Source organism: Oryzias melastigma, linkage group LG6 (genome assembly GCF_002922805.2).
Source record: "Oryzias melastigma strain HK-1 linkage group LG6, ASM292280v2, whole genome shotgun sequence".
NCBI lineage: Eukaryota > Metazoa > Chordata > Actinopteri > Beloniformes > Adrianichthyidae > Oryzias > Oryzias melastigma.
Window position 1 is genome coordinate 20991142 of NC_050517.1, and position 15466 is coordinate 21006607.

The 15466-nt window shown below is 38.8% G+C and overlaps 4 protein-coding genes across 7 annotated transcripts in view; 1 reads left to right on the forward strand and 3 right to left on the reverse strand.

Moving 5' to 3' along the window:
• Positions 1 to 25: 25 nt before the first annotated feature.
• dnaja2b (DnaJ heat shock protein family (Hsp40) member A2b) lies at positions 26 to 5853 on the forward strand. The gene is made up of 9 exons (XM_024282248.2): positions 26 to 266; positions 2082 to 2141; positions 2257 to 2483; positions 2564 to 2644; positions 2779 to 2912; positions 2989 to 3185; positions 3256 to 3400; positions 3574 to 3701; positions 4367 to 5853. Exons 1-9 carry the CDS (start codon positions 189 to 191, stop codon positions 4553 to 4555), a joined length of 1239 nt encoding a protein of 412 aa, XP_024138016.1. The 5' UTR covers positions 26 to 188; the 3' UTR covers positions 4556 to 5853.
• A 748-nt stretch (positions 5854 to 6601) lies between these two features.
• On the reverse strand, positions 6602 to 9336 carry LOC112152583. The gene is made up of 9 exons (XM_024282246.2): positions 8981 to 9336; positions 8721 to 8902; positions 8382 to 8646; positions 7966 to 8312; positions 7634 to 7888; positions 7386 to 7565; positions 7206 to 7310; positions 7052 to 7143; positions 6602 to 6984 (listed from the first exon to the last, which is right to left on the reverse strand). Exons 1-9 carry the CDS (start codon positions 9042 to 9044, stop codon positions 6912 to 6914), a joined length of 1563 nt encoding a protein of 520 aa, XP_024138014.1. The 5' UTR covers positions 9045 to 9336; the 3' UTR covers positions 6602 to 6911.
• LOC112152584 lies at positions 9299 to 11514 on the reverse strand. The gene is made up of 7 exons (XM_024282247.2): positions 11421 to 11514; positions 11203 to 11334; positions 11039 to 11133; positions 10715 to 10890; positions 10485 to 10623; positions 9569 to 9700; positions 9299 to 9488 (listed from the first exon to the last, which is right to left on the reverse strand). Exons 1-7 carry the CDS (start codon positions 11448 to 11450, stop codon positions 9299 to 9301), a joined length of 894 nt encoding a protein of 297 aa, XP_024138015.1. The 5' UTR covers positions 11451 to 11514.
• Positions 11515 to 14030: 2516 nt separating this feature from the next.
• Positions 14031 to 15466, reverse strand: part of LOC112152717 (kielin cysteine rich BMP regulator) — a 28251-nt gene continuing 26815 nt past the window's right edge. For all 4 annotated transcript variants that reach the window (XM_036212418.1, XM_024282469.2, XM_036212417.1 and 1 more), the window contains one exon: positions 14031 to 14634. In XM_036212418.1, coding sequence (XP_036068311.1) covers positions 14414 to 14634 — 221 coding nt within the window. In that variant the 3' untranslated portion in view covers positions 14031 to 14413. The remainder of the gene's footprint in view (positions 14635 to 15466) is intronic.

Sequence of the window (15466 nt, forward strand, 5' to 3'; positions counted from 1 at the left end):
TGCAATAAATATTGTTTCTGGGTGGTTATGGCCATGGCTGTATAATTAGTTTTTTTGTTGTTTTTATTTATTTGTCGGTGGGTGTCTGGATCCGGCAGAAACTTGGACAGCCCCTGCCGGTGAACCTTCTCGCTCCGCTCACGTATGAGCCTCCGCAGAACGACTTTTCGTAGCAGCCGGTTAGCATCATGGCGAACGTTGCCGACACGAAGTTATACGACATCCTTGGAGTATCACCTTCTGCCTCCGAGAATGAACTAAAAAAGGTGGGTGCTTTTACTCATCGAAGAAAGGTTTATTAAAGTCTGAGGGGAATGAAGCGAATGAGAGGTCAGAAGTGTTATGTGGCCTAAAAACAAGCTAATGGATGTGAGCTAGCTTATAGTGACAGGACTATGGGCTTGCTAGCACGCCAGTTGACTAAAATATTTAGTGTCAACGCGATTTATGATCAGCTGAAGTAATATGTAGAGCTGGTAACGCGCGTATAAAAGCTACAATTTATTGAATTTTTTAAAGGACGAAGATAGCCCGCTAATAGAACATCAAGTGACCAGGAGTGCGGGAGGTTGCCGGCTATTAAGGCTAGGTGACACATTTTCAGCTAACAGCCTCCATCAACATTGTAACGAGGCAACGTCGGCTGCGCAGGTGACCTCGTACTTTTAATTAAAAGACTACTGCATTATCACGATGGGTTTTAAACCTTCGACAGGAAACGCAAAGCTTGGCCTAGCTCTGGGATAAGGTGGCTTAAAGCTAACAAACTTATGCGTAAGTGACAAGTTGTTAGTAAAATACCAAACGTTTCTTAGTTTTATATTATTTTGGACGCTTGGTAGCCCACTGGATGGATATTTATTATTTGCTTTAGGAAGTGACATATTTAGACGGTATGTTTTTTTTTTTTTAAATCATCCTTGGGGGTTTTCTTCTAAAGATTTCAAGCTTTAGATTTTTTTCTCTGAGAAGTTTCATCTTTAACTCATACTTTGAGGCCAACTGTCAAATGAAAATATGAAAAACAAAACACAATTTATTCATTTTTTCCTTGTTTTCTGTGACTTCCAAATAAGGTTGTCCTCCCCAAACCCTCTTATTTTGTTGACTTCCGTTTTAAAATCCCTTGTATTCATTGATCAGTGAGTAGGAAAAAGTTGCAACACAAGCTGTTAAAGAGGGTTAGGAACATATTTCTAAAGTACAATTTTTTTTTAACTTTAACTATAAGCTCAAAATATTTCAACCAAATAATGTCTTAGATTATTTTAAAAAATGCATTTAAAGTGTATACATTTGTGACAAAATGCTTTTAAAATTTACCCATTAGAATTTAACATTTATATTAAAAATTCAGATATAGTTGTTTATTAAATTGTAAAAATCTCCAGTTCCCTGTCAACTTAGCTCTGATTCTCACAAATCTATTGACATAGTTTGTGAAATTCCCAATTGAAACTAATAAGTATGTTACAATATTAACAATAACTGTATATAAAATAAAAAAGTATTTATGAAACAGGATACCAAGAAAAGTTCCCCTTCATAATTAAAAGGCCTTCGTTTATGGTTATTGATTTTTGTGGTTTATTTAATTTATTTAGTTTTTTTTTTTTTACCATATGTAAGTTTGTACAACCTTTGTGATGGCTAAAAATATTCTGAATTAATCAAAGTAGAGTTTACTGCATCGTTGATGGGTGCAAAAAACGAACAAAAAACGATTAAAAAATATATTCTTTAAAAATATGTTTACATCTTTGCAGCAGCTATATAATGCTCACAAAGGAAAACCAAGCAGTGAAAGACGGTTAAATAAAAATAAAAAAATCTGTTAAAATAGTAGTCTATGTCTAACTTATCTCCTCCTCCAACCAACAACAAGTTGGAGTTGATTTTATTTATTTATTAAAGTTTTGGCAATTGAATATATGTTTACCTTTGTTTTTTGCCAGTAGACCCTAACTGTCAGGCATAGTTATGGCTATAAAATCAGCTTCTGTCCTGGGTATTTACCACAGAATTAATCAAATATGGGACATTTTGATGATTTATTCTTTTGGATTTTTGACTCTTTTCAGGCGTACCGTAAACTAGCCAAAGAGTACCATCCTGACAAGAATCCTGAAGCTGGAGACAAGGTATGAGAACACTCGTTTTTATTAACACAGAATTTCAATTTCAAAGCCAAGATATTAAATTTATTCTCATACGCTACTTCAAGATTTATTCCTGACCGTATCATTCTCTTCTCAGTTTAAAGAAATAAGCTTTGCCTACGAGGTGTTGACAAACCCAGAGAAAAAGGAGCTTTACGATCGTTATGGAGAACAAGGGCTGCGAGAGGGCGGAGGCGGAGGTCCAGGCATGGAGGATATTTTCTCTCACATTTTCGGAGGTGGACTCTTTGGGTTCATGGGTGGACAAAGCAGAGGACGCAACGGAGGCAAGAGAAGAGGAGACGATATGATCCATCCTCTGAAGTAAGCACTGTGGACTGTACATGCCTTACAGGGGGGTTCAAACACCAAAACTCATTCATAAAAACTGCTTTGTCCCACAGAGTGTCTCTTGAAGACTTGTACAATGGCAAAACCACAAAACTGCAGCTCAGTAAGAATGTGTTGTGTAGTGCCTGCAATGGGTAAGTTTTCCTTCTCCTTTTTTTATTTAAAAATGATAATGAATGAAATTTCAGATCCAGATAACTTGTTATAAACTTTTAAGTGTTGACGTTTTTATGCCAACGCCTTAACTTGAAGCATTTTTTCTTCGTAGTCAAGGAGGTAAAGCAGGAGCGGTGCAGAAGTGTGTGGCCTGCAGGGGAAGAGGCATGAGGATCATGATCAGACAGCTGGCTCCTGGGATGGTTCAGCAGATGCAGTCGGTCTGTACAGACTGCAGCGGAGAGGGTAATTCACATAGCAGATTCTTTGCTTCCAAAACAAGTGGTACACAATCCAAAAACTCTTTTGCGTTCCTGTCCAGGTGAGGTGATAAACGAGAAAGATCGCTGCAAAAAGTGCGAGGGCCAAAAAGTGTGCAAGGAAACAAAACTTCTGGAGGTTCACGTGGACAAAGGCATGAAACATGGACAGAAGATCACATTTTCTGGGGAAGCCGACCAAGCACCCGGCGTAGAACCCGGAGACATAGTTCTGGTGCTTCAAGAGAAGGAGCATGAGGTACTGATGCGAAAAACATCAAGTGCTGTGTGAAAACTTTGGAAGAAAGTAATATTTCATGTTGCTTCAGGAATTCCGGCGTGAAGGAAGCGATCTTCACATGGTCCACCGCATCGGTCTGGTCGAGGCTCTCTGTGGATTCCAGATGACTGTCACACACCTGGATGGACGTCAGCTGCTTATTAAATACCCCCCAGGGAAGGTCATTGAGCCAGGTAAACTTCATTTGTCCAATTCAAAAGACCAATGTGAGAAACCATCATTTTTAAGGGAGATCTTAAATAACTAAAAGACCGAGTGCTTCTCTTTTACAACATGAATTCAGTGTCATTTTGTCATTTAAATGTTGAGCACGTTTGCTTTAGCTTCTCTCCTGTGTGCGTGACAGGTTGTGTTCGAGTGGTGAAAGGAGAGGGGATGCCTCAGTACAGAAATCCATTTGAGAAGGGCGATCTTTACATCAAGTTTGACGTCCAGTTCCCTGAAAACAACTGGATCAGCCCTGACAAGCTGAACGTGAGTGAATCTACGATGAACTTTCTTTAAGGCAGGGGCGTCCAACTCAATCGCCCAAGTGGCTAAAATCTAAAACACACCTTAGGTTGGGGGCCGAACACGTAAAACATTGATTGAACACACCAAAACTACATTTTTAAAACTTTAAAGTCTTACCTTTTTAACATAATTATGAAGTAGATATATAGCATTACCTGCGATAGATGATAGCTTAAAACACTGAAGCTGATGGACAGCTAAAATAGTAGTTAATTGCTAAATTTGCCTAAAAAAAAAATAGGTTAGCCAAAACAGCTAGCATGTAGCTGGAATATTAGCTAAAGTCCAAAATAGCCTAAAGAATCTTAGTGAATGCCAAAATAGTACAAAAAGCTAGCAGAAAGACAATTTTCAAAACTTTAAAAATGTAACTTTTTAACATAACTATGAATAATAAAGAGGCAGGAATATTATTCTAAAATAAAACAGCTTGAATCTTAGATAACTTTTAGTAACTCTCCATCATATATTTTGTCAAAACTATACAAGTTAGAAATAAGCGCCAGATAACATCGGGCCATTAATAACAATAAAATAAAATGATCTGGAGGGCCAGACTTTGACACATGTGATTTAAGGTGTTTTTTATTTTTTTTTTTAAATACTGTTGGCTTTGTGTCTTTAAGGACCTGGAATGTTTGCTGCCTGCTCGTGCCGACGACCCCATCATTGCGGCAGACGCAGAGGAAGTTGACTTGACCGAGTTCGACCGGAGTCAAGGCTTTGGAAGCGGGGCCAGAAGAGAGGCGTATAACGATAGCTCTGATGAGGAAGGGGGCCACCATGGCCCCGGGGTGCAGTGTGCACACCAATAGACTCATACACAGACTTGCGCACACATTGAAAGCTAAATAATACACGCGCAGCCCTCCGTTTCCATTGCTAAATCAAGACTTATTGCACATAGATTCCGATTTGTTTTCTTTGACGAGTCCAGTGAAAAAGACAAATGCAATCGTCCTCCCTCCTCCGTTCTGTGGTGCCCCCCGAGTCGAAGAGACCCCGGATGTGCGGTGACCGTTTTGTGTTATTGGACATCAGTGTTCATCAATTTCTCCAGCAAGAAAGTACTCTGACTCTGCATCATTTGGGCATCCTTGTTCTCGTTTTAAGCTTTTTTATGTTTTACTGTGGGGAAAAACAACAGTCTAGTGTACAAAATGCACATATTGTGAAGTATCCTGTAAAATGTGTAGTTTAGTCAATCACATACAAGCGCATGTTCGTTCTTGCTGAAGACTTTGATCATTTAGATTCAAACTCCAGAAGCTTTTTAAAAGAAGTTTGACACTGCAGCTGTTTAAAATTCAGAGTTTCGCCCAACTGCTGCAAGAACCGGCCTAATGACAAAGAACGCTCATGATTTAAACTCCCATCTTAGCGAAAACTTGATCCATTGATTTGCAAGGAATGTTTTTGTTCCGAGCTGTGAGGTCCATTAAAAACGGAAGTGTACCACCGGTCAGATAAAGCACTACGTTTTTGTTTTTGTTTGGCTTTTTCGTTGTCTGAAATTTCTTGGTGTGAATGTTGTTGTGTTCTGAAACTCCAATCCTTAAAGCTTTGTACTCGTGTATGTGTGCAGTGCAGTGGCTCATTGTGTTGGCGAGCTGCTGTGGAATGTTCCAGCTTCTTAGGGGTGGTAGGTATTCCTGCTTTGCGTTGAGCTGCAGTGAGATCGGACACCAAATATAGTTCTCTAAAGAAGAATGTTTTTATTTGCTCAGAAGAATCAGATGTAGAAATAATTACCAGAACCGTTGGGAGGGAAAGCTTTGTATCATACATATCTTCCCGTTGTAGAGTTGCTAGTCAAACATGCCCCCCACCCCCCCGTAATGTTGGAATTTTCCTATCTCAAAATACCTGTAAATAAATCCAGTCCCCGTGCATTAATCCAGCAGCTGTGTCATCCTGTTCTCCTTCTGCGAGCAGCAACATGACGTGAGGACCGCGGAGTCACTGTTTACATGCACCTCTGAAAGTCATTGTTTCTGTAAATATGGCCACGAAGGGCGAAAGTGCACAAGGTTTAAGGGGTGGGTTCTTGTCAAATTACATAATTGTTGATGCTTATGGTTGTCAAAATGTATAATAAACGACTACAAATTAACAGAAATTTGCCTTACAACAGTATTTATGTTGTACTGTCAAGAATTTTATTGCTAGAAGCCAAAAATAAGTCGGATTTAGTTGGACGAGTTGTACTACTAAACTGGTTTAGTGTTTCTACTATTTTTACTAAATACCAGAACTCATTAGTGAAAAGAAGTAGGTCTAGCTATCAGTATGACTACTCATACGTCTGTAAACCACATTTTTGCTTTGGAAAAGACTGAAGATTAAGTAGGAATTTTAAATAAAAGTCTTTAAGTCAAGCTTTAATCTTGTAAGGAGCTTAAAATTGTTACTCTACTGCAAGAAAAATGGTTTAAGGGCCAAAATTAATCAACTCCAGATAAATGGAGGGGGTCAAAAAAAGCTCTATTGCTAATGTACATGAATACAAAATGAACAAATGTGTCAAACTTCAAGCTCCTACCAAGTCTAGCTTTAAGATAAATGGATTTTCAGGTGTGCCTTCTTTACGAGGTGTTTACACCTTTGCTGATTCAATTCATGAGAAAAAGGTGATAAAATGATCAATTTTTGATCCAGTCAAACATTAGAATAACTAAAAGCTAACATACACAGTGTTAGCTCGGTGGTGGGAGAGTGTCCGCCCTGAGACTGGAAGGTCGTGAGTTCAAATCTAGGCTGTCATACCATATCAAGACTCTTAAAAATGGGACCCAATGCCTCCCTGCTTGATGGCATTAAGGGGTTGGAAGGGGGGGTGCTTTACCAATTTCTAAAGCCACTTGATCCCTTTCTGAGCCAAATGGTTGCTGGAGCCTATCCCACGATGTACCCCAAATGGTACACGAGTTCTAAAAACTAACATAATAGTATAAAATAGAAGATGGAACTCTTCCATTCTCCTTAAAGCCGTGACCAAAAACAGAAAAGTTGGTGGCGTAGCACATATTTTGCTGTAAAAACATAGTTTTGAAATTACCACAATTTTAATGACATTTTTATAGTAAAATAATTGGTTAGAATGTTTAGTAGTGTGCATATTAACATAACACTTCAACTATTGCATGACATTAGAACCAAGGCGTTCTTGTCTTAGTCACTTCCACTTTCTACGTCCTGGTGATGAGCCACTGGAGCCAGCAGTTCCTTAAATCCTGCAGTATTCCTGAGGAATACACAGCGCAGGTTAGTAGTGTTACATTGTGTGTGTCCCGATGAGATCAAAGGTTTACCTGTCCCGTTTGGACTGCATGATGCTGGAGCGTTCTCTCCTCACCTGCTCCAGTCGCTCTCGAACGACCGCCTTCTGCCGGATCTTGTCTTTCTGTGACACAGCAAAAGCAGCGGTGGCTGTCAGACCTCTATGTAGGTCAGAAACTCGTTTACCTTTAACAGATCTTGGGTGAGATGCTTCAGCCGGTCTGTGTGCTTAACGCCCAGCAGATCTCCTTCAGCCTTTCTGTTCTGGATGATGGACAGGCGCTCCTGAACCTGAAAACCAATGAAGCTGAGCACACATTCTGGCTGTGATCATCACTCTGATGTTTCTCCGTCGGCTCTTCTCACCCTCAGCAGCTGTCTTTCTTTGTCCCTCTGCTGCTTTTGCTCCACCTTTCTTTGTATATCCACCAAGTTGCGCATGGTTTTCTCCCTCTCCATCACCGACACCGGTTCTGCCATTCGCTCCTTCTCCACTAGAGTCTGTTCCCTCTCACGGTTACTCACTGAGACCATTTCATCAACCGCCTGGTTGATTAAATATCTGGTTAGATCTTCGGCTGATATACAGTTCACAAATACTCCCATGGTCTTACCACTGATTCTTGGTGAAGCATCTCCTCACATTTAGAGGGTTCTTCCAGGTCACACTGGTCAGACTTGCTTTCAGTTTGACACTTTTCCACCTCGCTCATCTCTCTGTCAGCGTCGGCAATCAGACTGGACCTTCCAGAGTCGAGGTCATCAGCATCTCCAGAAAGTTCTCCCTGCATATTCTGGGCGTTCTCTTCTTCTTTTACACACATTTTATGGTCTTTTTCTGAGGTGTCTCCCCATCCCGCTTTTTCTCTCTTTTATAAACAATGATAAAATTAGACAATATAACACAAAAAAAATATTTATAGAGTTCTGTGCGCTGATGTTCTACCTGTTCTACCGTTGTGGTTTGATCTGCAGACTGTGGATCACATGGAGCCAAAGCCGACTTCTGCTCCTCCCCATCGCCTTGCTGGACTGTTTCTGTAGATTGTGCAGGCAGGATTGGAGTCATCTCACTGCCCTTTACATCTGGACTCTGTCCAGCATCTGCTGTGTCACAGTCGGTCGGTTTGCTCCAAGCAAGCGCGATCAGAGACTCCTGCTTCTCGTAGCTCTCAGGGGTCGCCGTTGCACTGTTCTCTTCACTGTTAGCTTCTACATCAGGAGCCACGGCCTGCACATCTGATGCACACGAAATTTCCAAGTAGGGTAGATCCTCAATGACAGCTCCACAACCTGCAGAAATGAGCTATTATACTTCCAGCTGCGCAAGTAGGAATTCATTGATTTTATTGTTAGTAATACCTGAACAAAGTTCCTTTTTGTCCTCTTCAGCTGGAACTTCATCGAGTTCACTTTTAATTGAATCAGCTCCTGGAGCCTCAGCTGATGCCTTGCTCATGTGCTCCTCATCTGAGCCGCATGAAGACCTGCTCTGGTCTTTGCTGCTGTTGTCAGTCAGGTTTGGATCAGGAAAGTCTGTGTTGAGGAGGTGGAGCAGGCTGCTAAAGCGCTGCGTTTGTATTTCGTAGATGTATTTATCCCGCAGAGCTTGCACGCCATCGAGATTCTGAGGGACACACACCATGTACGGTTAAAAAAAATGCTCGTCTACCGTGCTGATGCTCCACTCTGCTCGCTCACCCGGTCTGCCAGAGCTTGTAGTAAAGTCAAAGCTTGGACTTCTTGAAGCTTGGTTAGATGGATCATCATAGGCGGGGCACAATCCTGTAGCTGAAGATGTGTTTGCACTTCTGATGGCGTCTGAGCATGGATTTGTTTCAGCCTTTTTAAACATCCGTCTCTCAGAGTGACCTGCTCGCTGTCTGTTAAAAGTGAGACAACAAATTGCTGAAATAAAAGAGTTAAAAGAAAAAGGAAGTAAAAGCTGATGAATGACTTACTTTCTTTGGAAAGCATTTTGCAGTCTGACCCCAGTGATTCCTCCTGGCAGATTTCACGTATCATTCTGATCAAATGCTTTCTTTCTTGGTCCTGACTCAGCACTAAAAGCTGCAGTGCTGCCTTCTGAAAAGGTGTTTCTTATTAAAAATAGTAAAACCTCTTTATTCTGTCTTAATGTTTGAATCTACTTGACCTGCTGTAATGTTTTGAGATCCTCTTTTTCCTCTTCTTTTTCTTCAGCATTAAGCCACAGAGCGACCTGCTCTGCTCTGCATGGACTGCTCATTTTTGGCCTGAAAATATTAAATATACCGTGTCTAAATATAAGCATAAAAAAGCTGATGATTGTAAATCCTTATCCTCATTATTGTTTCCTGGTTCAGCCACCATGTTTCCCAGGACTGCTGGGCTGCTAGGAGCCCGCTGTAGGACACGTTCTCCCTCTGGGCTTTAAGAGTCGCCAGCCTGATGTGAAGACACATGAGAATTGGATCCTCACTGCGCAGTCTGGAAGAAAATAATCAGTTTATTAATGTCAAAAAGACATCATTGGAGCCCACTTTGTTATGCTTGTTTTTTCCATTTACCTCGGGGTTAAGTGGGTCAGCGTGTGCTGTTCTCGCTGACAAAGAGTCTGGATCTCGTTCAGGAGAGAAACAGCAGTCCAGCATTGCTCTGTGGACCTTCGGCCGCTTGGTTCTGATGCATCCAGACTGGCTCTGATGGAGCAACAGAACCCTCACCTTTAGAGCACTATCGCCAGGGGATTTTCACCCAAGTGTAAAAGTATTTACATGATTATCAATATGCTGCATTTTTCTGAGTGCCATTGGTCTCTGGGTAAAGTCTCACACGTCCCATGAATGGGTGGACCAAAGGCCAAGTCTCCAGTATCATTATTCCTTTTTTTTGAAGGAATTTTTTCAACTTCCCATGTTTTTAGGATTTTCCTATGCTTTTATTTCTACTTGTTACATAAACCACAGCTGAAAATAAAATAAAACTTCTCTAATTTACCATATTTTGCTATATTTTTATGTATTTTTTATGTACCTTTTTTATATTCCTTTTATTAGGTATATTATATCAGGTAAAAATTACCTGATGGTATAACTTTTTATAGCAAAAGTGTTCTGAGGATAAAATAATTTAACATTTTATTCAAATTTTACTAGTTTTTTTCCAGTTACCAGATGAGCTATCACTGGACTTCTAGTCTCATTATGTGGGATCTAAATTAATTTGATTATATTTATTTGCTCCTGAATCATTTTTAGGGTGTTGCTGGAGCCAATCCTTTTAGATGAATAGGTCACTAGTCTGTTGCAGGGCTACTTTTTTGCTTATTAAATAATATTTAATAAATAAAAAAAGACAAATTTTACTTTTTTTAAGATTAGTTTTTTCTTAATTTACTGTGGTGACAATTTTATTTAAGTTCATTTCCTATCTTTTCTGTCATTTTTACTTGTTGCTTGATGAGATTGATTTAATATAAGTTACTTGTACATCCTGAACGCTCCTGGCAGCATCGCCAAACAAATCACATCAGCAGACTCCAGCGCCTCTTCTGCGAGCTCCTCCAGCATCTCCACTTCCTTCTGCTTTTGCCACGGAAGCAGATTTTCCCAAACGTTGTTTGCTGAGGAACAAGCACAAAAAACAGGAACCCCTCTGGGTCTCTTGGAGTTAAGATGACATTTTTCTAACAGGTCGGAACGACATGCCCTTACTATGATGCTCCTGAAGCATTTCTGTGAAAAGCAATTGCTTCACCACGTCGTACTTCACTTCCACCAAGAGGAGGACGTCTGACAGGGTGACACAGCCCCACGATTGAGCCCGGAAACTCGTGTTCTGACTCTGCCAGGGAGGGGACAGCATGCTTTTCACACCCTCTGATGCCAATCTGAAGGAAACATTGACATGTTTACCGTCATTTATGTAGCAACTGACTGTAAAAAGATTAGAAAAAATCTGAATTAAAACAATCCAGTTTAGATATTTAGACATTCTGTTACCAAAATTGGATTTTTAATTAAAGTCTTAACTCTCACTTGGCCCAGCACTGCCTGGCTACTTTTCTGAGTCTCATCACTCTTGTATCTCTGTCACAGAACTCCTGTTCATCCGTCACCTTCCTCATTCGTTCCTTGGAAACAAAAGAAGGATCAACACTTTCCGTATGTCCCTGCAGGACTATTTCTCTGAGAGAACGTACCTTCTCACTCGTGTGTATCTGCACAAATCCTGGCTCTGAGTTGTAAGCATGTTTGGGATCTGTGCTTTGTTCTGTGTAATCCATCATCTGATGAAGGTTGCTGGAGTTTAGGAGCTGAAAGTCCCAATGAAACTAAAGAAAATAACATTTACTATAACATGTCAGCTAAATATGTAATCCTCATCATAATTTTCAGGAAGTGTGTATGACATTTGCACCATTTCCTTCTTTTCCCTCTCCTTTTCCATTTCCACAAGAACGTCCAAAAGATTTCCATCGGCAGAGGACCAGCAGTTGTTGTGTCCTGCAACCTGAAATACATGCATTTACCTAAAACTCTTAACACTAATTTATATTAAATGAAAATAATCAGGTTGTTTGAATTGGAATTTTGCCTTCTTCATGGCTGCATGTGCTTCGCTGGAGTTGGAGGGAACATGAAACACTTTGCTGAAGAGAAGACTGACATCCTCAGAGGAAAACTCGGCTCCTGCAGGCTTACCCAGCAGCTGGTGCAGAGTCGCAATGCAGTCCTGAAGCCCAGAGCAAGCACTTCTGCTTCAGCTTTTGACACAGACACGACAAAAAAAAAAAAAAAAAAAACCCTGCGGTTCTCACACAACAAGAAAACACCTTACCTGCGCCATGTTTTCACCGCTCTGCGCTGATGAATTATACAGGAGATTACTATGGTTACAGCAGCTGGATCCACTTACAACAACAAAGGAGTGTCAGTGTATCAGTCAGACACAGAGAAAAGTGATGCACAACTATGTGATTCACTGAACACGTTCTCAAATGTGGATGTTCTAGTGAAAGCTTCTCACCTGTCCACTTTAGCAGGATGTGTACAGGTGACAGGTAAGAAGCTGGAATAATCATGATTATATTTTTTTTGTTAAAAAGCTAAAATCTGGTCTGAAAATATATATATATATATATTTAATTTGAAGGAAAGTTTTTTTCAAAACTTACCTTTGGTCTAATTGTTAAGGCATTTTTTGACTGAATGCATTTATATAAACACAAATGAACATCTAGCTGTTGTTGCAGCACATAAAGCCTAACAAACATTTGCATGATTACATAGCTTTAGATTAATGTTATGCACTATTTATTGGAATCTTTAAATCCAAAGATTCTAATTGAAGATGAATCACAAATGTTAAAAAAGCAAGTTCAAAAACACTATTAGTTTTTCTTTAAACTCAAAAGTCATTTTTGTGACTATTTTCAAAAAATTGTGAAAAAATAGGAAATCTTAAAAAACAACTTTAAAGGAAATTAATTTCAATTACTGTAGTTTTATTCAAAGCTGACAGGAAGTAGAAAAAATAAATTATTAATATCCTTGACAAACTTTCTTTAACATAAACGTATATAATTATGATAGTATAAAAATCCACGTTTAAAGAAAAAACAGCTTGAATTTTCATTAGATTATAATTCAGTTTGTTTTTTTCTTTTTTTGAACAAAGATGACGGCACTCAGACAAAACTTTTATATCTTGAATTAAAAAATGATCACACACAAATGTAAATGAGCTGAAATGAGCCTTTACTTGTGGTTGATATTTCACATATCTTCCTTAAATATGTCACATGGATTGGTTTGATAATTTACAGATTAATTTAAATTTTATCTGTCAGAAAATAATGTTTTTTAGTAATTCAAATTCAACTTTATTTGTATAGCACTTTTCCTGCTACAAAAAATCTCAGAGTGCTTTCCATAATAAAATAAAAATTATTGTTAAAATAGCAATCATAAAAACATTAATAAAAACACATTAAAACGCATACACATCCCACAATTACAATCAAACTAAATTGAATTATTAGGAAATTTATATAATCAAATTAAAACATGTGGACATGCAAAAATGACGTAAAAGTTATATTATTACATGGTTAAATTAGATTATATTAGATTAGAAATTGTTTATTTTTATGCAGTCAGTAAAAATAAAGATGAGTTTTCAAGTTTTTCTTGAAAACCTCCACAGTGGATGATGTCCTCAGGCAGGCTGATCTACAGGGCTGAAATATGACCTCGCTGTGGGTTTAAATTCTGACTTTTGGCTCCATCACGAGGACCTGAGCACTCTGGGAGAGTCATAAACTTAAAATAAATCTGAAAAAAATGAAGGTCCAATCCCATTTAAGCTTTTATAAACTAATAAAAGAACCGTAAAACTGTTCCTGAAGAAATATAATTAAAAAAAATATCTCTGTAAGAATGAATTAAGTTAAAAAAGGATAATGTTTATGAAAATAAAGTGCAAAAGAAAACAAGAAAAACACCCAAACCCATATGCCTTATTACTATGAACATTATATTTCATTATATGCTATTTACAGCCCTGTTTTCAAGGAATAGTAGCTTTTAATTGGGTCCCAATATGGATGAATGTACTTTTTATGTGTGTGTGATCATGTGACTACACTGCAGCTTAAGTTAGTTAGGGTTTGGCTTCATCATATAATTTTAGTTATATTGCTAAGTTAACCCGCTAGCGTTGAAGCTGTATGAATCCAACAGAAATAATAATAAAAAAATCCTAAAAAATTAGAAAGTCATATTTATTTCCAGATTTCTCTGATCCCATAAAAAAACTAGTTTTGAGAATGAAAAGTAATAAAACTTTATATTTTTTGTAAGGTAACAAATCCTTGTCTCGAATCAAGTTATATCTTAGAATTTATTGACGAATAAACCAGATCATCTTTCCTTCCAGCTAAGACTGATGAACTATTTTTAAATGGAACTATGGTAAAGTGTTTCTGATGACATCACATCATGTGACTCAACACAAATGAAGCACGTCTAATCTCAATAAATGATTGGATTTATTTGCAAAAATGAAAAAAATGGAACTTCCTGAGATAGTGTCTTTGGCTGCACACACAGACATATTGCACTTTGCTTATATGAACCTGCATGTTAAACAGAAGCTGCTTTGATCTTCAAAAAAATATTGTGACAATAAAAAATAAAAAGCGTTAAAAATGTAGGAATGACAATAAAAGTAAACTTATGGAACTAAAATGTGTATTGTATAAATATTTCAGTGCTACATACATCTATTCAGCTCTCATCCACAACCTGAAGGTCCATGTAAAGTTTTTTTAAATGTACAGTAACTGAATGTACAGTAACCAAAATCCATGTAAATGTGCATACAGATAAAAGCCAGATGTAACTGAGGAATTACAAATGGCTGCCGTGGATAATCTTGGGACACTTTTCTGGCTGGATGCAGGAGTTGTTGTGCAGAATCAAACCGGCGGGACACTGGCAGCCTGGGACGCAGGGCTTGAAACAGGGGCTCTCTATGACCCCGAGTGGTACGTCATAGTTGAAGCAGGTAACTGGACAGGGAGGTCCACATTCATCAAACACAAAGCCCCTCTCCAGAGGACAGCCAACAGCTGCAGAAGAGAAATAAGGTTTAAAAAAGTGAGACTTGGAGAAACAGATTAGCTTGCATAATATTGTCAGCACTAATCTAGGAGTGTCCATCACAGCTCTCCAAGGCGGTGCTGTGGTTTGACTGTGCCACACCTACAGTACAGTTGACTACCGGAATCAGGTGTTCAACCCCAACATGTTGGTCCAAGGTCAGATTGATGCAAAAGAACAACAACAAAAACAAAAACAGAGACTTTCTGGAGCAGGGTGAAGGTAAAGATGAGGAATGGGACTTAGGCTCAATCCGAATTCTTCCCTTCTCCCCACTTTAAATGCATGTGGGAAATGTATTTTTATAACTTCACCCTCCAAGCAGTGAAAGTCCTCCATCGCGAGGTTAAACCGCGTCGCTTTGAGAAGCGCTTTTCTTCACGTGGGTGCACCCTGAACCACAGAAGTTTACACTTAAATGTAAGTAATGACTTTTTGTTGTAGCATGACCTTTTAAAGTTATAAAACTGCTGTTGTTATGTATATTCAAGCACTGGAAGCTCTGCACTACAGCTAGCGAACCGGCGATTATTGATGATGTCACCGAATGAAAGTAATATGAGACAGTATTATATCTTTTGGAAAAATCTTTCAGAGTAGTCTTTTAATTACCAATATGCAGTTTTCTTTGCTAAAATCAATAAGCCTGTGTCATTTTTAAAGACACATTTTCTGCGGAGAAGCTGCTTATCATCAGAAATTTGTCTTTTGGGTTGTGGGCGGGACTTTTGGCGTAGATATATCCCACCATCCTTTTTTAAAATAATCTTTTCCACTAGCTTATAGCAATTCACAACCCCA